General features: G+C 42.8%; 1 protein-coding gene across 1 annotated transcript in view; it reads left to right on the top strand.

Moving 5' to 3' along the window:
* Window positions 1-24,661, top strand: part of plcxd2 (phosphatidylinositol-specific phospholipase C, X domain containing 2) — a 39,037-nt gene that overhangs the window by 5,964 nt on the left and 8,412 nt on the right. The window contains exons 2-3 of the mRNA XM_052013326.1: window positions 6,710-7,173; window positions 18,655-18,896. Of these exons, the coding sequence (XP_051869286.1) occupies window positions 6,710-7,173; window positions 18,655-18,896 (706 nt within the window). The remainder of the gene's footprint in view (window positions 1-6,709; window positions 7,174-18,654; window positions 18,897-24,661) is intronic.

Here is a 24,661-nt window from a genome sequence, read left to right as displayed (position 1 = left end):
TTTGTGCCTTTTTTCCATTCAATACCTTTTTTCTTGGAATATATCTATCCTGCATTTTCCTTATTCCTTGTAGAAATTCTATCCATTTCTGCTCTGCTGTCCCTCCAGCTAGCTTACTCTTCCAATCAATTTGGGCCAGCTCCTCTCTCATGCCACTGTAATTTCCTTTGTTCCACTGAAATATCGATACACCAGTTATCAGCTTCTCCTTCTCAAATTTGAAACTGAATGCAATCATATTGTGATCACTAGTTCCTAATGGTTCCTTTACCTTTAGTTCCCTAATCACCTCCGGTTCATTACCACTTTCTGTGTAAAACAAAAAACTTGCCCCGCACATCTTCTTTAAACTTTCCCCCTTTCACCGTAAAGGTGTGCCCTCCAATATTTGACATTTCTACCCTGGAGCATAATACTCCAGGTATCTACCTTAGCTATGCCTCTCATAATTTTATAAACTTCTATCAGGTTTCCCCTCAGCCTTCGATGCTCCAAGCCAAATTTGTCCAACTTCTCTCTTGCTCATGCCTTCTGGTCCAGGCAGCATCCTGGTAAACCTTTTCTGCACCCTCTCCAAAGTCTCCACATCCTTCCTGTAATGGGGCAACCAGAACTACATACAAATTCTACACAGAGAATGTAGGATGCTGGAAACAGAAGCTTTTCACTGTATCTCGGTACGTGACGATAATAAACCAATTACCAATAATAATAACTAGACAGCACAGGTTTAAGGTGGGAGAGGAGAAATTTAAAGGAGATCTGAGGGGTAGTTTTTCACACAGAGGGTGGTGGTTATCCATCAGAGGTAGTGGAGACAGGTACAATGACAATATTTAAAAGGCATTGGACAGGTATTTGAATGGGAAAGACGAAGAGGGATATGGGCCTTATGTAGGAAAATGTGATTAGCGTTGATAGGCTTCACGGTCTGATTGGATGAGGTGTGCTGAAAGGGCCCCTGTCTGTGCTGTATGAACTATGATCTTATGATGCTTCCTGTGATGGAGCTTGGAGCAGTGCCTGCTTTGGATGTCTGGTTTCCCGCATGTGACCCTACCCACCAGAGCCAGCATGGGTCATTCTGTATGGTGCCCTGACTGACCACTAGTAACAGATGGCAGAGGATTACTCCAGTGCTCAATATGCTGTATGGAAGAGAGAGAAAGGTGGAAGGTTCAAGGAGGCAATTTCAGAACTTAGGGCGTAGTAGTCTGAGGTAGGAAGAAAATATGGGCCGTGCAGGGGAGTAGAACTGGGGTAATACAGAGCTCTTGGGGGAGGCAAAGGAAGGAATTTAAATACAAACTTCAAAACTGATGAGCTGTCATGTCTTTGGATTCTATCTACCTCATGAGGGAATCTCAGTTCCCCTTGCTATTTCACTAGCTGGAGATTGAGATGAAGCTGACAGTAATGTGTACAGACGATTATCAAACCTTTCCTTTCCCAATGTGTCATAGCGGCCAGTGGACCCCACGTTCTATTGCAGGCTTGTGCACTGTTCGGTGACCAGTTGAAGCTATGCTCACCATAAATACCATCACATTCAATGGTTAGTCAACTAACTTTGAGATGGTTCTGAACTGCTATTGTCTGTATTTATTTCTAGTTCAGTTGGTACCTTAACTAAAACCCTCCACAAACCTGAATCTTCTTGAGGTTGGTCCATGTTTTAATCTATGTTTTCTATGATAATACAACTTTGCAACCAAATTACGTAAATAAGAGATTTTAAAAAATGCTAGAAACACTCAGCAGGTGTGAAAACATCTGTGGAGAGAGAAACAGAGTTAAAGTTTCGGGTCAATGATCTTTCAGCAAAATGGGAAAAGTTAGCTACAATACTACAGCTAATAGTTACCAATGGTTGCCAAGCCAGACTGTGATTGATCTTGCCTGTCTCTGTCAGCTTTCATTTCTGGGATACAGTCAATCTGAGTTGGTTTGTGTGATGGACTGGGCTGTGTCCACAACTCTCTGCAGTTTCTTGCGGTCTTGGACAGAGAAGTTGCCATACCAATAGATGCACCTATAAAAGTTAGTGAGGGTTATCAGGGACATGCTGAAATTCCTTAGCCTTCTGAGGAAGTAGAGGCGCTGGTGAGCTTTCTTGGCCATAGTGTCTACATGGTTGGATCAGGACAAATTGTTGGTGATATTTACATCTGGGAACTTGAAGCTTTCAACCATCTCCACTTCAGCACCATTGACACAGACACAGGTGTGTACTCCACTCTGCTTCCTGAAGTTGATGACTAGCTCTTTTGTGTTGCTGACATTGAGGGAATGACACCATGCCACTATACTCTCTAACTCTTCCATCAGACAGTAATTGAAGCAAACAAAGACCGAATCGACCTGTGAAATTGTCATTTTCTATTACACTAATTTGGCTACATTCCTTTGACAGATGCAGTCCTTTAAGGTGGTGTCTGTATGTAATATTTACACAAAAAGACTTCCCATATTTAGGTGTAGTCATTCATGCATTAATTGTATGTGCAGCTACTTAAATCAGTAGTTAACATGACTAGACCATGGAATAATATTTATGTCTCACCCATCCACCCTTATTATGCCTCATTTAGCTAGCAGACATCTAGCCCCTTTAAGAAAAAGTCAAAAACTCCTCCTTCCCAGTGAAAAAAGGGAAATGACTTGTCTTGATGCCATGCTCTCTACAACCTATCAGAACTCTTGAGTTCTGACTAATCTGGTTAGATTAGCCACACAGCCTGTTTATATCAAAAATCAGTGTATTTTCAGGGTATCTGATCCAGAAATAATGGATTAATTGGTAGCAGGTTAGCAACAATTCAAGTTCCTATATTTTGACATACAATTCTAAATCTATTTTACTATTATTTCATGTTCTGATCTTCTAATTGCTTAAAGTTAATCTTGCAGCAGGTAGTTATGTTTTTGTTTGTGTGAAGTCTATGCGTTGTGGAACTTCCTCCCGAGAGTCATAGGGAGATGTAGCATGAGAACAGACCTTTCAGCCCATCAAGTCTGTGCTGACCATCAACCACATGTTTACGCTAATCCTACATTCCCATCAACTGCCTCCAGATTCTATCACTTGTGCACACACAAGGGGCAAGTTACATTGCCTAATTAACCTACTAACCCGCACGTCTTTGAGATGTGGGAGGAATCCTGAGCACCCAGGGGAAACCTACACGGTCACAGGGAGAATGTGCAAACTTGACACAGACAGCACCTAAGGTCAGGATTGAACCTGGATCCCTGAAGCTGTGAGGCAGTGGCTCAACATGCCACACCGTTGTTCTACCCAACTCTCAAACTCTTTTATTTTTATATATTATATATATATATATATACACAGTGTGTGTGTTTGGGTGATTTTTAATGGGTGGAGACTGCATATTTTATTCCCGAATGAAGCCTCAAGTCATGTAACAAAGTGTGCCTGCAGTTGTCTTACCTACAATTTCCCTATTACTGTATTTTAAAATTACAAAGAAATTTGATACAGGAGGCAGATGTAGCCTGATTGCACTCCTTGTTTTTGGCCTTGGTTTTGTAGAACCCTTTCTGATTCACATTCCTGTACATTGAAGTCTCAGATTAGGAGTGCAGCCTCACTGAGTTGCTGCATCACCGAAATGCAGTGGAAAAAAAATTAACACAAACGTTTGTGTTCTAACAACCTTTGGCCACACTTTTCTGACAATGTTTTACTTTTCTAAATCTGCTGATGTGGAGGCTATGCTTGAGGAATGGAGATTTGTGAATGTTAATAAGAAAATGCTTTATAAAAAAAAATGTGTGAATAAATACAGCAACTCCAGGATAGTCAGTATGATCATAAAAACTTAAGCAACAGAATTCACAATGACTCAGAGTTGTGAATTGATTAGGAAAAGCCAACATGAAATCGTTGAAGGCATCTCATTTTAATTAACGGTAGATGAGGCAACAGAGGGGGTCGATGCTGTGATGCATATGGACCTGCATTGATAAAGTGCCGCATTACAGGCTTTTTACAAAGGTTGAAGCCCATGAATAAGAAGGTTGTTGCAACTTGGATAGAAAATTGGCTGAATGAGAGGGAAAAGAGAGAAGCAGAACGGGGTTGAGAGGGGTGGGTGGGAGTGTGTTGTGGTTCCCCAGGAGCTGGTACAAGGATCATTGGTTCCAATTTAGTTAATGACTAGGGCTTGGATACACAGAACACAATTTCCAAATTTGCATATAATGCAAAACTTGGAAGCATATTGAAATGTGAGAAGTATGTAGACTTTAAGAGGATGGCAATGGATTGGTGGATAAGTGGCAGATTAACTTTATGAGAAAATGTTCTTTTCAACCAGAGGAATAAGGAGTGGCAGGGAGAGAGTCTTCTGACAGGAAGGGCAGTTGAGAAAATAGTTTAAAAAAATACATGGTCATTATCTTTATAAATAGAAATGTAGAGAAAACAAAAGAAAAGTCATGATGAATCTTTATGGGAAGTTGTGAAGGATATGGAGAAGCTGCAGAGAGATTTTCTAAGTTGATTTCAGGGATGAGGTAATTTAATTACATAGCTAGACAGTAGAAGCTGGGGAAACAAACAATTTGCTAGAGGAACATCAGTGGGTCGAGCAGCATCATTGGGGGTCAATGTTTCAAGTCGAAACCCTGCATCAGGACCAATGCAGGGTTCTAGCATGAAACATTGACAATTGTTTTCCCGTCTCAGATGCTGCTTGACCTGCTGAGATTCTCCAGCAGGTTGTTTGTGCTCCAGATTCCAGCATCCACAGTCTCTGGTGTCTCTAGTAGAAGCTGGGGTTGTCCTCATTGGTCAATAGGACTTATTCTAGCTGTGGTGTTTCACAGGGATCCATATTGGGACCTCTGCTGTTTGTGATTATATATAAATGACTTGGTTGAAAACATGGATGGGTGGGTTAATAAGTTTGCAGACCATACAAAGATTGGTGGCATTATGGATAGTATAGAAGATTGCCAAAGGATACAGCGAGATATAGATCAGTTGCAGATATGGGTGGAGAAATGGCAGATGGAGTTTAATCTGGCCAAGTGTGAGGTGTTGCACTTGGGAGATTAAATGTAAACGGACAGCACACTGTTAATGGCAGGACCCTTAACAGTATTGATTTACAGAAGGACCTTGGGGTCAAAGTCCAGAGCTCCCTGAAAGTGGCTGCACAGGTTGATAGGGTAATAGGGAAGGTATATGGCATGCTTGCCTTTATTAGTCGAGGCACCGAGTTCAAAAGTCAGGAAGTTATTTTGCAGCTTTATAAAACTCTGGTTAGGCTGCATTTGGAGTATTGCATTCAATTCTGGTTGCCCCCATTATAGGAAGGATGTGGAGGCTTTGGAGAGGGTGCAGAAGAGGTTTACCAGGATGCTGCCTGGATTAGAGGGCTTGTGCTATAAGGAGAGGTTGGATAAACCTACATTGTTTTCTCTGGGGCAGCAGAGGCTGAGGGGAGACCTAATAGAAGGTTATAAGATTGAGGGGTATAGATAGAGTAGACAGCTGGTATCTTTTTCTCAGGGTTGAAATGTCTAATACTGGAGCGCATGCATTTAAGGTGAGAGAGGGAAAGTTCAAAGGAGATGTGTGGGGCAAGTTTTTTTAACAGAGAGTGGTGGGTGCCTGGAATGCGCTGCCAGGGGTGGTGGTGGAAGCAGATACAATAGAGGTGTTTAAGAGGCTCTTAGATAGGCATATATGAATGTGCAGAGAATGTAGGGGTATGGATCATGTGTAGGCAGAAGAAATTAGTTAAGCTTTTAATTACTAATTTAATTAGTTTGGCACGTCATGGGGTGAAGGACCTGTTCCTGTGCTGTTCTGTTCTATACGAACAGAGAAATTGAAGGGAGATCCATTGGTGATATTTAAAATCAGGATGGACAGTATAGATAGAGAAAGTCGCTGTTCTTATTGGCGGAGGGGTCAAAACCAGAAAGTCAGGCTGCATCTATGGAAAGAGAAACAAAGTTAACATTTCAGGTCAAAGACCCTTCGTCAGAGGTTCAGTCGTACAATTAAGGTGATTGGCAAAAGAACCAAAAATGACGACATGACTGTTTGGAATCTGGAATGTGCTGCTGAGGGATTCGTGAAACAGATTCGATTGTGGCTTTCGAAAGTAATGTAGATAACGTTCAAGTTTATTGTCATAGGCTCACATACCCAGGGTATAAATACCATGAAAATTAGCTTTTGCAGCAGCACTGTACATTACAAAGATGACACACATAAGTTCATATAAACAAATGAACATAAACTATAGGTAAACTATGCTTGTAGATTATTTATAGATTATACTTAGATTATACTTATAGATAAGTACTTGTAAGGAAAAAAATTGCAGAGCTATCAGGAGTAGTTGGAGTAGAACTCACTGGATTTGTTTTGCATAGAGCTGACACAAACTTCATAGGCTAAAGGGTCTCTTTCTGTGCTATAGCCTTTCCATAATTCTGCAAGTTGCTACATCCACATTTTCCATTGAGTTTTGCCAAATATCAGATTACCCTGACACAATGAGATTCTGCAGAGCATCTTTCTGCAAGTTTCTCACTGCAATTTCCCCTTTTGAGTCCATGCTGAGTTTTGACTTTGAGTCATGGAGAAAATGAAAGGTTATTTAAGTTGAGGCCAAGTGTAGTGTTCCAAGAATAAACTGTTAGTGCATCTTCATTGTTTTCTTTACAGGATCACATGATTCCTTCAGCTTTTGGATTGATGAAAAATCCCCTGTTGGTCTGGATCAACCAGTCGTGGTTAGGCATCTGGCTGGAATCTTCCGCTCTCTCTGGAAGAAAATGATGAAGAAGTGGTCTGTGACACAGAGCTTGACTTTCAGAGAGCAACTGGAAGCTGGCATCCGCTACTTTGACCTCCGAGTCTCCACAAAACCGGGAGAAGAAGACGAGCTTTATTTCATCCATGGGTTGTTTGGCAACAAGGTTTATGATGGACTGATAGAAATTAACAATTTTTTGAAATCTCACAGCAAGGAGGTGATCTTTCTGGATTTCAATCACCATTATGCAATGGAAGACTCAAACCATGAATACCTCATCCAAATGCTTAAAAAGATATTTGGATCCAGACTCTGCAGGGCCAAGCTAGTTGAGGAAATAACACTTCAGTATTTATGGGAACACAAGTACCAGGTTAGTCTTTCCAGTTTTTGCACAAATTGGTAATTGGTTTATTATTGTCACATGTACCAATATACAGTGAAAAGGTTTTGTTTGGATGCCATCCAGACAGATCATTCCTTACATAAGGATATCGAGGTAGTACAAAACAAAAACAATAATAGAATGCAGAGTACGGTGTTCCAGAAAAAGTGCAGTGCTGGTAGACAAATAAAGTGTAAGGGCCATGACGAGGTAGATTGAGAGGTCAAGAGTTCACCTTTATTGTATAAGAATCCATTCAAGAGTCTTATAGCAGCGGGATAGAAGCTGTCCTTGAGCTTGGTGGTATGTGTTCTCAAGCTTTTGTATCTTCTACCCGATCACATTGTATTAAAACCTATAACTATCTACATATTTATCTAGTAACACGGCTGTGTAATATTGAGCAATGAAGACTCAGAGTAATGCAGTAAAATAGTGGAGCTACAACAAAATGTGTTGTAGATATATAGAGTCACAGAAATGTGACACAAAACTGTAGCATGGGTAGTCTATTCTCAACTCTACGTCAACACTTTTACATGAGGTAGTTTTCCACAGTCTTTTTCCCAGGGTAGGGGAGTCTAAAACTAGGGGGCACTGGTTTATGGTGAGAGGGGAAAGATGTAAAGGGAACCTGAGGGGCAATTTTTTCCACACAGAGGGTGGTGGGTATATGGAACGAGTTGCCAGAGGAAGTGGTAGAGGTGGGTACAATTAAAATGTTCAAAAGATATTTAGACAGGTACATGGATAGGAAAGGTTTAAAGGGATATAGGCCAAATGCAGGCAAATGGGACTAGATCAGATAGACATCTTGGTCAGCAAGGATGAGTTGGGCTGAAGGGCCCATTTCCATGCTGTATAATTCTGTGCGTTCCTACATCACTTGACCACTGTAGTGACCATAAGCCTGTTGAATATTCTCAATGACTGAGCACCCCAGCATGCAGGGGTAAAAAATTCTAATGGTTCACAACTCTCTGAGTAGTTGGCTGTCTCCTCATTTCACTCCTCAGCTTCCATCTCTTGTTCTGTGACTAGACCCTCAGACTGGAGAGACGGACCCCCCAGCAACTTCCCTTCAAATCTCAAAGAATGTTAAATATTTAAGGGGAATACTTCTTTTAAACCCCAGAGGATATTTGGCCATCTACTCAACCTTGGGGAGTGTTGTAGAACAGAAGGATCCAGGAGTACAAGTACATAGTTCCTTGAAAGTGGAGTCACTGGTAGACAGGGTGGTGAAGAAGGCTTTTGGCACACTGGCCTTCATCAGTCAGGGCAATGAGGATAGAAATTGGGATGTTATGTTGCAGTTGTACAAGACAATGTGAGGCCGCATTTAAAATATTGTGTTCAGTTTTGGTCACCCTGCCAAAGGAAGGATGCCATTAGGCTGGAAAGAGTGCGGAAAAGATTTACGAGGATTTTGCCAGGACTCAACGGACTGGATTTTAGGGTGAGGTTGGGCAGGCTAGGACTTTATCCCTTGGGGCATAGGAGACTGAAGGGTGACCTTATAGAGGTGTATAAAATCATGAGGGTGACACAAGATAGTATAAATTCATAAGGGGCCTTGATAGGGTCAGTGCACAGAGTCTTTTCCCCAGGGTTGGGGAATCAAGAACTAGAGGGCATAGGTTTAAGGTGAGAGGGGAGAGATTTAATAGGAACCCGAGGGGCAACTTTTTCACACAGAGGGTGATATGTATATGGAACATGCTGCCAGAGAAAGTGCTTAAGATGGGTACATTAACAACATTTAAGAGACATTTGGTCAGGTGCCTGGATAGGAAAGGTTTATAAGGACATGGGTCAAACGTGGGCAAATTGGACCAGTTTAGTTGGGAATCTTGGTTGGCATACACAATTGGGCCTGTTTCTATGCTCTATAACCGTGCAAATGTATTTACACCTCACCTTTTGTCAAAAATGCTGCTTTCTTTGTTCTTCTTGCCATAATTTCACAATTCCCTATTGTAGATTCCATCTGCCACTTCCATGTCCAGTCAGTTAATTGGCATGTTTCCCTTTATCTCATCCTCTAACCTTACAGTATCTAGCACCCAGCTTTGTATCCACAGCTGATTAGCATATGTGACAGGTGGCCTCCTCACCCTGCACAGTGGCGGAGACTGTAGATAGCTGGAGTACAATCAGTGATCCTTGTGGCATTTCGGCATTTACACCCTGCCTTCCTAAATATATCCCGTTTATACCTGCACTCTGTTTTCTGTATTGCAGCCAAGACTTAATCCACCCCCAACTCTATGAGGCTCAACTTGCTCAACACTTCTTACTGAATGCCTGCTGAATATCCAACTATACTACGTCTGCTCTTTCCCCCTTATCTAACCCCAAAAATATCTCCACAAATTTGCTAAACACATTTTCCATATTGAAATTCCATATTGACTCTGCCACACCTTTAGTAATTCATTCCAGCTTTTCCCAGCTACTGACATCAACCTAGTTGCTCCCTGATTTCATTTCTCCCCTCTCCTTTCTTGAATGTCAAACACTGAGTTAACATTTACCACCTTCCATGAAGACCCTTCCAAAATCTGGGGAATTCTGTAGCCACTGCTTTTAAAGACCAAGAATGTAGGTCAAGTGATTTGCCAGCTTTGAGCCCCTGTCATTTCTTTCAATGATCTACTAATATGTCGTACTTTAGATTCCTCAGTCTGATTAGATCCTTGGTTCACAATAATTCCAGTCTGTTCTTTATGACTTCTTTAAAGACAGATTTAAAAATATTAGTTTAACCTCTTTGCTTATTTGCTTTTATATTGTCCTTTTCTGTCACATTAATTTTCAGTGATTTCTTCCTTTTTATTATAAGCAGATTGTAAGTGCTTTCAGCTTACTCGTGCTCTATTTTCTCTCTGTTTATCAGTTTCACACATATCCTTCGCATTTAGAAAACCTTCCTTAGCTTCAGAGGCGCTAATCTTATTGCTCAGATGTAAGCTGCTTTTTAATGCTATGTTTAATATCTCCTGTTCACCGTCGCTGTGCCGATTTTTGAAGTGGAGTATTTATTCCTGAAGGAGTGTATATCTTGTAAAAATAAATGTATTTATTTCAATCTTGACATTTCTTATGTGTTATAATACCCTATCAGCTAATAGGCCATCGACTGCAGCTAATATATTGTCCGTATTTAAATGGAATACTGCAATATCAGGCTTAATCAAATCACTTTCAAAATTATCAGGAAATACTTGTCATAGAGTTCTACGGTGCAGAAACAGGACCTTTGGCCCACCATGTATATGCTGGCAATCAAATACCCATCTATACTAACCCCATTTACCAGCACTTGGTCTGTTGCTTTCTATGCCTTGGTGATTCAAGTGCTCGTCTGGATATTTCTTAAATGTGTCACAATCTGCCTCCACCATCCCCTAGGGCAGTGGGTCCAGATTCCAATTGCTTTATGGGTGGAAAAATTCTTCCTCCGATCCTCTCTAAACCTCTTGCTCATTATCCTAATCTTACACCCTCTAGTTTTTGATACCTCTGCTGTGCAGTTAAGTTTCCAACTGTCTAACCTACCTCTGCCCCTCAATTTTGTATGCCTTTTTCAGATCCCCGTCAGTCTCCTCTGCTCCAAGGAAAACAAACCCAGTCTAACTGAAATGCTCCATCCCAGGCAGCATCCTGGTGAATCTCCTCTACACCCTCTCCAGTGCAAACACATCCTTCCTAAAGGGTGACGACATGTACTCTGCGCAGTACTCCAGGCATGGTCTAAAGAATGTTTCATAAAGTTGTAACATGATGTCCCTGCTCTTGTATTCTATACCTTGGCTAATGAAGGCAAGTATCCCTTATGCCCACTTTACAACCCTGTGCTGCCACCTTCAGAGGTCCTTGTACAGCAGAGTCCCTCTGTCCCTAATACTCCAGAGGGCCCAACCATTCATTGAGTGTGCCCTACTCTTAATAGTGCATCACATCAGGATTAAATTCCATATGGAAATATTCTAACCATATTACCAACTGATCCTAAGATTTTCCTCCTCACAATGCCACCAATTTTTGTGTCATCTCCAGACCTACTAATCATACCTCCTACATTCCTGTCATATCCAAATCATTAATGTATATAACAAACAGCAAGGGACTCAGTACGATCCCTGTGGTACACCACTGGTCACAGTCTTCCAATCACGTTAGAATTACCCATCCCTAAAATTACTACTTAATCTTGCCTCTTACACCAAATTTAGACTAAAATAAGCAACTTTTTGTTGGAAAATGGCACCCTTTCTCATGAAAGTAACTACTGGCTGGTTAGTTTAGCTTCAGATGTGGGCAAGGTTCTACTTTTAGTAACCAGGGGAAAAAAAATAACATCATTTGGACAGGTTTGAGTTTAACTGAGGTGAGACGTCAATGATGTGTACAAAGTGGCTCGTATTTGACTAACCCAATGGAATTTTCGACGAAAGAACAGAGAAGATTGAAGCTGGCACAGTTGAAATTGTTTTATGGGGATTGCAGATGACAAAGTGCAGCATAAAAAGGCTAGTTAACAAAACTGATGCTCATTGGACAGGAGGTCCCAGAGTCAGCTTGAATAAAAACATTGCTTTAAGGCCAGAAAGCAGCAAGTCATGGTAAAAGGTTAAAAACTGCAGGTTCTGAAAATCTGAAATAAAAACAGAAAATGCTGGAGGTACTCAGCAGGTCAGGTGACATCTGTGGAGAGAGAAATAAAGTTAACGTTTCAGAAAAATGAATGGTCTTTGACCTGAAACACTAAATTTGTTTCTTGCTCCTCAGGTGCTGCCTGACCTGCTGAATGTCCCCAGCATTTTCATGTTTTTATTTGTGGTAAAGGGTTGATTTTTCTGACAGGAGGGTCAGAGACAGTGGTGTTCCTGAATGGTCCATGCATTTAGTTTGATAGATAGAATGACATGGACGTTGGAATGCAGAAGAAACTTTCAAAATTTGCTAATTATTCTGGTGGTGTAGCAAACAGTGAGGATGGTACCAATTGACTGCAACAGGACGTCGGCAAGCGGAATGGGCAGGGAGATGAAGTTTAGGGCAGAGAGGTATGAGGTGATGCTTTTTGGCAGAATATAGGCCTAATGTCACAGGTCCAAAGTGTGAAGGTACAGAGAGACCTGAGGGTTCGAGCACATTCACCTCTGGAGGTTTTAGGACAGTGGGCAGTAAAGCCCATCAGATCTGGGGTTCATTATTAAAGGTTCTCCATACTAGGTTACAGAGGTTTGCTCTGGCTATACCATTACTGGAACATTGCATCCAGTTCTGATCACCACACTTTAGAACAGAGGGATTGCAGAGGAGATTTACCAGAATTACCAGCTACAAGGCTTTCCTGGGGAAGCTGTTCTCTTTGGAGTTGAAGGGGGGTTTGATGGAAGTGAGTGTTAGATAAGATATAGAGAACAGTTGTTCCCATCAACTGATGGGACGAGAACTGGAGAACACAGAATTTGGGAAAGAAATGTGGGGGGAATGTGACAGAGAGCTTCTTTACACAGCGATTCTTACTGATTTGGAACTCTCTGTCTCTAAGGATAGTGGAATAGAGACAATCAAAGATTTCAAAGGAAATTGGAGAGGCACTTGAGGGGAATGAGCTTGCAAGGCTGTAGAGGTAGACCAGAGGAATGGGACAGCATGGGTAGTGGGTTGAATGGTCCCTCTCTGTGCTGTAATGACTTTATGACTCTCTAGAAGTGTGTCAAATGCATTTCAGGAACTTGTCCCCTGTGCTAATTGTGGGCAGCACAATGGTGCAACAGTAGAGCCACTGCCTCACAGCTTCAGAGATAGGGGGTTCAATCCCAACCTCGGGTACTGACTGTGTGGAGTTTGCATGTTCTCCCTGTGACCGTGTGGGTTTCCTCCCACATCTCAATAACATCTGGGTTGGTAGGTTGATTGGTGGCTGTAAATTACCCTAGTGTGGTAGACTCTGGGGGGAGTTGTTGAGAACGTGGGGAGAATAAAATGGGATTAATGTAGGATTGACGGACGTGGATACATGATGGTGAGTATGGATTTGGTGGGTCAAGGGGCCTGTTTCTGTACTGTATGACTGTACTACTCTACCTTTGCCAATTATATTTTGCCCAGTCTCTCTGAAGGTTGATGACCTCCAGGATTGCTTTATTTCCTTGTGACATACTTCTCTAAGTTCCTGTTTTATGCTTTGCCCAGCACTGTGATTACTGTTAGTGGTGAGCCTGTAAAGCACCGGTGTTTACTGCCTTTTGTTATTTGTAGCTGCCTCTATGCTGATCTTCAGCCTGACTCTTTTCTCTTCACACGTATTATCACATAATCTATTATTAGGGCTGCCCCATCAACTGTTCTATCTTAACTACCTTTACAAATACCCTGGAATGCTGAGTTCTCGAAATTAGTCCCCCTATACTTGCGTCTCATTAATGACTCTTCGATAAAACCCATTTTATTCTTATTAGTTGAGGCATTGAGTACAAGAGTCAGGAAGTTACATTGAAGCTTTATAAAACTCTGGTTAATCCGCATTTGGAGTATTGTATTCTGTTTTGGTCGTCCCATTATAGGAAGGATGTGGAGCCTTTGCAGGAGAGGTTTACAGGATGCTGCCTGGATTAGGGGGCATGTGCTATAAGGAGAGGTTGGACAAACTTGGGTTGTTTTCTCTGGAGTGACAGAGGCTGAGGGGAGACCTGATAGAGGTTTATAAGATAATGAGAGGCATGGATAGCCGGTATCTTTTTCTCAGGGTTGAAATGTCTAATACAAGAGATCATGCATTTAAGGTTAGAGGGGGAAAGCTTAAAGTAGAAGTGTGGGGCAAGTTTTTTTACATGGAAAGTGGTGTGTGCTTGGAATGTGCTGCCAAGGGTGTTGGTGGAGGCAGATACAATGGTGGCATTTAGGAGGCTCTTAGATAGACACATGAATATGCAGAGAATGGAGGGATATGGACCATGGGCAGGCAGAAGGGATTAGTTTAATTAGGCACTATTAGCTTAATTAGTTCGGCAAAACATCATGGGCCAAAGGGCATGTTCCTGTACTGTACTGTTCTATGTTCTGTCCTATTTTACCTCAATAGTCACAATAGTGCACGATAGTGCACTCGTCAATTTTTGTGACAATAGTCACAATAGTGCAGTAATCCAATGGACACAATAATATTGCAACACATAGCTGCATTGTAATGTTGCAGCAAAATGGAATAATGTGATAATATACTTTCACATAATCATGGCTTGGTAGAACAATGACAGTAATGTTGCAACATGATAGTATGAGGGTGCTATAGCTGTAATGTAACAGTGTGGAAGTTGTAAGGCAGTAATTCAACACCATAGCATGAAAAGTAATGATACTGTAATATCGTCATCAGATAACGTGGTGAACTCAGGCAAAGAAGGTAGGATTATTGGATTCATAATTGGCTCGATGGTAGGAAGCAGAGAGTGATGGTCAAAGGTTTCTTGGACTGGAGCCCTGTGACTAGTGGTGTGCCTTGGGGGTTGGTGCTGGGATCTTTGTTGTTTATTGTCTATATAAATGATTTGGATGTGAATGTGCAAGGGCATGGTTAGTAAGTTTGCAAATGGGTGGTATTGTAGACAGTGAAGAAGGTTATCAAAAATCACATCTTGATCAGTTGGGGAAGTGGACCGAGGATTAGCAAATGGCTTTCAATTCTGATAAGTGTGAAGTGTTGCATTTTGGGAAGTCAAACCAGGGTAGGACTTTCACAGTGAACGGTAGGGCCCTGGGGAATGTTGTGGAACAGAGAGACCGAGGAGTGCAAGCATGTAGTTCATTGAAAGCAGCATCACAAGTAGACAGGATGGTGAAGACAGCGTTTAGCACGCTGGCCTTCATCAGTCAGGGCACTGAGTATGGGAATTGGGACATTATGTTGCAGTTGTGAGACACTGGTGAGACCACACTTGGGGTATTGGAGTTATGGTCGCACTGTTATATGAAAGATGTCATTCAACCAGAAAAAGTGCAGAAAAGATTTACGAGGATGTTCACAGGACTCGAGGGCCTGAGTTACAGGGAGACATTGGGCAGGATAGGACTTTATTCCTTGGAGCATAGGAGACTGAGGGGTGATCTTACTATCTATACCGCTCATGATTTTACATGATAGGGTGAATATGCATAATCTTTTTCCCAGGGAAGGGGAACTAAAAACTAAAGGGGGACACAAGAGATTCTGCAGATGCTGGAATCTGGAGCAACACACACAAAATGCTGGAGGAACTCAGCAGGTCAGGCAACATCTATGCAGGGAAATAAACAGTCAATGTTTCGGGTTGAGACCCTTCATTAGGGTCAACTGTTTATTTCCCTCCATAGATGCTGCCTGACCTGCTGAGTTCATCCAGCACTTTGTGTGCGTTGCTGAAAACTAGAGGGCATAGGTTTAAGATGAGAGGGGAAAGATTTAAAAGGGACCTGAGGGGCAACTTCTTCACACAGAGGGTGGTGCGTTTATAGAAAGAGCTGCCGGAGGAAGTGTTTGAGGCAGGTACAATAACAATATTTAAAAGACATTTGGATAAGTACATGGATAGGAGGGGTTTGGAGGAATATAGGCCAAACATGGGCAAATGGGACTAGTTTGGTGGGCACCATGGTCGGCATGCATGAGTTGGGCCGAAGGGCCTGTTTCATGCTCTATTACTCTGACTCTCTAATGTGGCACTGTTATTCCCTGTAATGTAGTCACACCATAGTGTAGCAATGTCATGACAGAACATCACAGATTTTCTGTTTTAAGTGGAGCCTGTTTTACCATCAAATGTAACTAATTTGGGAGTGTCTCTCTTGTGCCTGCTGTATCTTTTTGTGCCCATTCTAACATGCCATTCATAAACTCTGTGCTGAGAGCTACTCAGAGCTAAGCAGGGAGAAAATTATATTTGAAGAGATTTGGCACCAATTTAGAGTTGGTTTGTCCATTATCCCCACTTGTATTTTACCCTGGTACAAGCTCTTGCAATGCATGCTGATGACTTTTACTGTCCTCCACATCATTACGAGCATTACAGGGCTTCACAATGGGATTCGCAGAGTTGCAGCTCTAGCCACAAATGAGGTTACATCTGTTTTGGATTTTTCATTTCTTTTCTACTTCTGATTTTTCAACTAATCAGTTCTAATCTTCAACTTTCAACTAATTTTCATTTCAATCCAATTTTCAATTAATCAACTAATCTTTGGACTCCTGAAGATGACTGGTGGGTCTCTAAGCTCTCCTGTCAGGTGATGCTTGATAAGCAGGACGAGGATAAGGAACAGTGGACCCATCCCTTGATTTTGCCAGCGTCTCCAGAGAGAGAGCAGCAAAATGTTACACTTCCCATAATTTATTGGTATTGGTATCATGGTCAGTGTAGATATCGTGGGCCAAAGGGCCTTTTCCTGTGCTGTACTGTTCTATGTTCTAGTCAATCTTTGACTGGAAATGTGGTCGGGAGCTCTGCTTTGGATCAAATATGGACACAGAGTTTGGAAACCACCTGTCCAGCTTCAGATGGTGACAGTCTGTCCGATACTGGACAAATCAGAAGCAGTGGAGGCTTGGGCTAGGTGAGGGATGATCTGGCAGGATTTTCATATTTAAAAATTTCTTTATGATGGAGAGGGAGGCTGTTCAGCCCGTCAAATCTATGCCAGTTTACAGAGTAATCCTATTAGTCCCATTCCTCCCTTATTTTTCTGTAACCTATTTTCTCACACAAGTCCATTAAACCCGTCGCCAGTTGTCCCACCACCCACCCACAATAGGGATGAGTTACAGCAGCCAATTAACCTCCAAACCCGCACGTCTTTGGGATGTGTGAGGAAACCAGAGCACCAGGAGGAAACCCACACATTCGCAGTGAGAATGTATAAACTCCACACAGACAGAGCCAGAAGTCAGGATTGAACCGGGGTCACGGGAGCAGTCAGGCAGCAGCTCCACTAGCTGCAATACCGTGTTGGCTGTGTGCATGTGGAACCTGACTGTACTTCAGCCTGTGCCACTCAGTGGCAGCATGTAGATGAGAAGTAGGAGGAGTGGAAGGACTGACCCAGGGGGAGGTGCAGGAAGGGGCAGTACTGCAAGTGATTCTCTGTCTTTGAATTGATGAATATGTACACAACCGGGTGAGTCAAGTCGAGTTTCTTGTCACATGCACAAGTACGGTGAGGTACAGGTACAACGAAAAATCTGCTTGCAGCAGCATTACAGGCACGTAGGTACAGACAGCACACAGAATGTAAATTACATGTAAAATTATGCCATACAGTGGAAAAAAACACTGAACAAAAGCAAGACTGAGGTGCAAAAAAAACAAAGTCACAATCGAAGACAAGTCCATGGTAGTAGAAGAGGTGGTCTGCAGTGTTCCATTGATGAGGTAGGGTTAGGGTTATGCAGATCAGTTCAAGAACCTGATGGTTGTAGGAAAGTAGCCACCCCTGAACCTTGTCCTAGTGGTTTGCTCCAAGTAGGTGTACAGGGGCGTTAGAGAAAACTGTGGCTTACCTTCCATGTTAAAAAAGGATGAGGGCTAATTTGCAAACCACTATTCAAATACATGTCTGTGCATCTTTTACTAATGAACAATAATTTACAAATGTATCACTCCCTCATTGTAGCAGAAACAGCCCAAGATGCTTTTCGCGACTGTTATTAATAAAACTTTACTAAACAAGATTAGGAAGTGTTTGGCCAGGGTCCAAAGAGGCAGGTATTGAAGGAAAGGTATGAAGGAGGTGCTCAGAATAGAAGCTTAAAAAGCTTAGAGGCTTAAGATGGAGAGGATGCAAAAAAGATTTACGAGGACGTTACCGGGACTGTAGGGCTTGAGTTATAAGAAGAGGCTGCGACTTTTATTTCTGGAGCATGTGAGGCTGAGAGGTGACATATAGAGGTTTATAAAATCATGAAGGGCATAGATAAGGTGGGTGGTCACAGTCCTTTCCCCAGGGTAGGGGAGTCCAAAAATAGAAAGCGTAGCTTTAAGTTGAGAGGGGAAAGATTTAAAAGGGACCTGAGGGGCAAGTGCTTCACACAAAAGGTGATGGGGTTTATGGAATGAGCTGCCAGAGGAAGTGGTAGAGATGGGTACAATTGTGACATTTAAAGGACACTTGGACAGGGACGTGGATAGGAAAGGTTTAGAGGGATATGGTCCTAATGCAGGCAAATGGGACTAGCTTAGGTAGACATCTTGGTTGGCATGGATGAATTGGGCCGAAGGGCCTGTTTCCATGATGTATAACTCTCTGACTCAAAGCAGCTCAAGCTGAATTGAGTGGAAACAAATCTCTCGACATTGTGCCAACTGTCCTGAGATATGTAATTGGAGGTAAGTATTGCTTCACCCAGTCTAAGAGATGATGACATCATTCTTGAATGTTCTGTTTTGGTAACTCCCCGGTTTTCTTTTGTGAAATGATATCCAGGTGTTGGTGTTTTATCACCATCCGGTGGCCCACGACTTTCCCTTCCTCTGGCCTGGACATCAGATCCCAGCGCCCTGGGCAAACACCACTGATGCTCAGAAACTGGTGCAATTCCTGGAGACGACCCTGAGCGAGCGGGCAAAGCGCAGGACCTTCCACGTGTCGCAGGCCATCCTGACCCCACAAGCCAAAACTGTCATCCGAGGATTGATCGTCGGACTGCGGGATTCTCTGGTTGCAAGGTTGGGTTTAATTCTTCTATTTGATGCTCTCTTTAATTGTTTTGTTACTGTATTACAAGGAAAAATAAGGGTCATACAGCAGGGAAATAGGCCCTTCGGCCCACCATGTCCATGCTGACCATCAAGAACTGATCTACACTCATCAAATTATCCGGCTCTCAACCCTCAGCCCTCTATGCCTTGGTAATTCAAGTGCTTGTTCAGATGCTTCTTACATGTCTGATGTACCTGCCTCCACTACCCATTCAGGCAGCGTGTCCCATTTTGCAACCACTCTCTGGGTGTAAAGAATTCCTCCTCAGATTTCCTCCAGATATCTTTACCCTTACCCCAAACCTCCACCCTCTGGTTTTGGACACCTCTGCCATGGGGAAAGGTTTCCTACTGTCTATCCTATCTATGCCTTTCATAATTTTGTATACCTCTATCAGGTCTCACCTCAGCCTCCACTGCTCTAAGGAAAACATATCCAGTCTCTCCTCATCACTGAAACTCTCCATCCCAGGCTACATCCTGGTGAATCTCCTCTGCACCCTCTCCGGTATAGTTACATCCTTCCAGTAGTGCTGTGACCAGAACTGCACACAATATTCCATCTGTGGCCTCACCAGTGTTTTGTAAAGTTGCACCATAATCTCCCTGTTCTTATATTACCTCAGCTAACAAATGCAAATATTCTGCATGCCTTCTTCACCACCTTAAATACCTGTGCTATTATTTTCAAGGATCCTTGGACTAGTACACCAAGGTCCCTAGGTTCCTCAGTACTCTCTGGGGCCTGACATTCATGTGCACGTCTTACCCTCATTAGTCTGGTCAAAATGCATAACCTCACACAGAGGGTATACAGAATGAGCTGCCAAAGGAAGGGGTAGAGGCAGGTACAATTATGCCATTTCTAAGACATTTGGACAGGTACATGGTTCAGAGGGATATGGGCCAAATGGGACTAGCTTAGTCTGGCAACTTGGAAAGATTTAGAGGGGCATATCATTGCTCTGCCTAATATAATTCTCTAGCCTAAGACTATCCTCATCGTTGTCAATTCCACAACCATTTTCATACCATCTGCATACTTACTGTTCATGTCTCCTATTTCATATCCAAATTATGAATTATATAACAATTATAAGCATCAATCCCCATGGTACACCTCTGGTCACAAGCTTCCAATCACAGAAACAACTCTCAACCAACACCCTCCAGCTCCTATCACAAAATCAATTTTGGGTTCAGTTCGTCAAATTGCCCTGCATCCTGTCAACTCTAACCTTTTAGACCAGTTTCCCATGTGGGACCTTGTCAAAGGCTTTACTGAAGTGCATATAGACTACATCAAATGCACTGCCCTCATCAATACACTTTTTGTTATCTTTTTTGAAAAATTTGTCAAACAGAATCTGCCTCTAACAAAGCCACGCTGACTGTCCCTGATCAATCTCCAGCTCTGTAAGTGCGCATTAGTCTTGTCCCTCACAATTTTTTCCCAATAACTTCCCTGCTTCAAGACATTAGACTCACTGGCCTGTACATACCTGGCTTATCCTTGCTGCCTTTCACGTCTAAAGGTACCACATTTACTGTCCTCTAGTCATCTGACACCTCATTTGAGGCCAGAGAAGAATTAAATATTTTTCTCAGGGCCTTGGTAATCTCTTCAAGTGTCTCCCTTGGCAGCCTGGGATCCATCTCATCAGGCCTGGGGATTTAATGCTGCCAAGATAAGTAATACCTCCTTTTTAATGATAACACATTCCAGAAACTCGCCATTCCCCCTCCCTGAATTCTCCAACTACAATGTCCATCTCCTCAGTAATATAGAATGAGAGGTATTCGTTTAAGAAGCTTTCATTTTTATTCCAAATGTGGGGTTGATTTGGTATTGGTTTATAATTGTCACATGTACTGAGATACAATGAAAAGCTTTTGTTTTGCTTGCCATTTAGACAGATCATACACTGATTTTAATCCGGGTGGGTGTGAGGTGTTGCATTTTGGGAGATCAAATGTAAGGGGATAGCACACAGTTAATGGCAGGACCCTTAACAAAGTTGATGTACAGAGGGATTTGGAGTACAAGTCCATAGCTCCTTGAAAGCGGCTGCACAGGTTGATAGTGTGGTAAAGAAGGCATATGGCATGCTTGCCATGCCTTTATTAGTTAAGGGATTGAGTTCAAGAGTCAGGGAGTTATGTTGCATCTTTGTAAAACTCTGGTTAGTCCGCATCCAGAGTATTGCATTCAATTCTGGTCATGCCATTATTGGAAGGATGTAGAGGCTTTGGAGAAGGTGCAGACAAGGTTTACCAGGATTAGAAGGCATGTGCACAACATTGTGGGCCGAAGGGTCTGTTCCTATGCTGCGCTGTTTTATGTTTTAGGTACATAAGTACATTGAGGTAGTAAAAAGGAAACAGAGTGAAGAATATAGTGTTACAGTTACAGAGAGAGTGAAGTGCAGCCAGACAAATAAAGTGCAAGGGCCATGACGAGCTAGATTGGGAGAGGTATGACATACTTGGGTTGTTTTCTCTGGAGTGGCGGAGGCTGAGGGGAGACCTGATAGAATTTTATAAGATTGAGGGGCATAAATAGAGTAGACAGCCGGTATCTTTTTCCCAGGGTCAAAATGTCTAATACTAGAAGGCATGCATTTGTGAGAGGGAGAAAGTTCAAAGGAGATGTGCGAGGCAATTCTTTTTACACAGAGAGTGGTGGGTGCCTGGAATGCGCTGCCAGGGGTGGTGGTGGAGACAAATACAATAGAGGTATTTAAAAGGCTCTTAGATATACATATGAATATGCAGCGAATGGAGAGATTTGGACCATGTGCAGGTTGAGGGGGTTACTTTAATTGGGCATATTTAGCTTAATTACTTCAACACAACATTGTGGATCAAAGGGCCTGTTCCTCTGCTGTGCTGTTCTATGTACATAAATATATTGAGATAGTAAAAAGGAAACAGAGTGAAGAATATAGTGTTACAGTTACAGAGAAAGTGCAGTGCAGGTAGACAAATTGGTATTGGTTTGTTATTGTCACTTGTACCGAGGTACAGTGAAAAGCTTGTCTTGCATACCGATCGTACAGGTCAATTCATTACACAGTGCAGTTACACTGGGTTGGTACAGAGTGCATTGAGGTAGTACAGGTAAAAATAATAACAGTACAGAGTAAAGTGTCACAGCTACAGAGAAAGTGCAGTGCAATAAGGTGCAAGGTCATAACAAGGTAGATCGAGAGGACAGAGTCCATCTCATCGTGTAAGGGAACCGTTCAATAGTCTTATCACAGTGGGATAGAAGCTGTCCTTAAGTCTGATGGTACATGCCCTCAGGCTCCTGTATCTTCTACCTGATGGAAGAGGAGAGAAGAGAGAATGACCCGGGTGGGTGGGGTCTTTGATTATGCTGGCTGCTTGACTAAGACAGTGAGAGGTTAAGACAGTGAGAGGTAAAGACAGAGTCCAAGCAGGGGAGGCTGGTGTCCGTGATGTGCTGGGCTGTGTCCCCAACTCTCTGCAGTTTCTTGCGGTTCTGGGCAGAGCAGTTGCCATACCAAGCCGTGATACATCTAGATAGGATGCTTTCTATTGTGCATCTATAAAAGTTGGTGAGAGTCAAAGGGGACAAACCGAATTTCTTTAGCCTCTTGAGGAAGTAGAGGTGCTGGTGAGCTTCCTTTGCTGTGGCATCTACGTGATTTGACCAGGACAGGCTGTCGGTGATGTTCACTCCTAGGAACTTGAAGCTCTCGACCTCAGCACCATTGATGTAGACAGGTGCATGTACACCGCCCCCTTTTCTGAAGTCAATGACCAGCTCTTTCGTTTTGTTGACATTGAGAGAAAGGTTGTTGTCACGACACCATTCCACTAAGCTCTCTATCTCCTTCCTGTACTCCGACTCATCACCATTTGAGATACGGCCTACAACGGTGGTATCATCTGCAAACTTGTAGATGGAGTTAGAGCAGAATCTGGCCACACAGTCATGAATGTATAGGGAGTAGAGTAGAGGGCTGAGGATGCAGCCTTGTGGGGTACCAGTGTTGAGAATAATCATGCCGGAGATATTGCTGCCTATCCTCACTGATTGCGGTCTGTTGGTTAGAAAGTCAAGGATCCAGTTACAGAGGGAATTGTTGAGTCCCAGGTCTCAGAGTTTGGTGACAAGTTTGCTTGGGATTATTGTATTGAAGGCAGAGCTGTAGTCAGTAAACAATAGTCTAACATAGGTGTCTTTACTGTCCAGATGCTCCAGAGCTGAGTGTAAGGTCAGGGAGATGGTGTCCGCTGTGGACCTGTTTCGGCAATAGGCGAATTGCAGTGGGTCAAGATTATCTGGGAGGCTGGATTTGATGCGTGCCATGACCAACCTCTCAAAGCACTTTATGATGGTGGATGTCAGAGCCACTGGTCGGTAGTCATTGAGGCATGTTACCTTGCTTTTCTTTGGTACCAGGATGATAGTGGTCTTCTTAAAACAGGTGGGAACCTGAGATTGAAGCAGGGAGAGGTTAAATATGTCCACAAATACTTCTGCCAGCTGATCAGCACAAGGTCTGAGCACACAGCCAGGGACACCATCTGGGCCAGAGGCTTTCCTCGCCAGATGCTTTCATCAAATAAAGTGCAAGGGCTATGACGAGGTAGATTGGGAGATCAAGAGTTCAGCTTTTAGCATTTAAGAGGTCTATTCAAGACTCTGATTACAGTGGGATAGAAACTGTCCTTGAGCCTGGTGGTTCGTGCTTTCAGGCTTTTGTATCTTCTGCTTGATGGGAGAGGGGAAGAGAGAGAAAGTCTGGGGTGGGAGGGGTCCTTGAATATGTTGGCTGCTCTCCAGGAGCTGTTGTTAATCTCTGTTTTCCTTGAGACCTCTTGGTGTCGTTGGGGTCTGATAAACAACTCCACCCTTGGTCAGGGTTTCAGGAATAGAGTGAGTGAGTGTTGCTTCTGCCCTAGTGCAGTTTGTTTCTTCATTCTGTTAAAAGTGCACAAACACCTTGAATGTGGAATAAATGCCCAGGAGAGTTATTAGACAGTAGGTGACAGAAAAGTTTCAAAGATAAACGGGCATGAATGATTTGATGAGCATGTTGGTACTGAGATGTTAGGGGAACCTGGTCCAATGTAGATCAACAAGCACAGTCTAGGAGCAAGCTCTGAACCAAGTCAATGGGTCCTGGAAGTGCTGTGGTTTGCAAAGCTGCAAGGTGGGAGTTTATTCAGGAGGGTGTTTGGATAGTTGTGGCTGAAGATGACAAGGCATGGATGGAACTGGATTAAGGTCAGGACAAAATTGCTCACTGCAGTGGATGCACCAATAAAATAAATATCATTAGCAGGAGCCCTTTGTACAGAAATTTCTTCTTTGAGACAGTCCATTTCTCGGTCCCTTTAATGTTCCAGGTCAGGCATCTCTTTGGCCTTCAGTTCTTCCTGAATCCACTAGGTGGACCTCAAGGCATTAATAAAACAAGATGGGAAAATAACGGAAGGATCCAAAGTCTTTCAAATGTTCTCACCATCTGTACTGAGATGAGGTCGTGTGCTGTCTGTGGCCTTTCTGTTGTACAGACCAGCAGAGCAGATCCGGTGGAGAGGGAGACAGAACCAACCTTATGTAGGAAGTAATTTTGACGCTGATATGTGGAGGCAGGAGTGCACTCTCAAACACATCGCTGATTGATGTTATGTTGACGTTATGTAACTACTGTAAATGGATGTCAGGATATGTTTGCTGCAGTGAATGATCATTT

This window comes from Pristis pectinata, chromosome 4 (assembly GCF_009764475.1).
Source record: "Pristis pectinata isolate sPriPec2 chromosome 4, sPriPec2.1.pri, whole genome shotgun sequence".
Taxonomy (NCBI): Eukaryota; Metazoa; Chordata; class Chondrichthyes; order Rhinopristiformes; family Pristidae; genus Pristis; species Pristis pectinata.
Note: the sequence above shows the minus strand (reverse complement) of the source record. Positions and strands in the feature narration are given on the sequence as shown.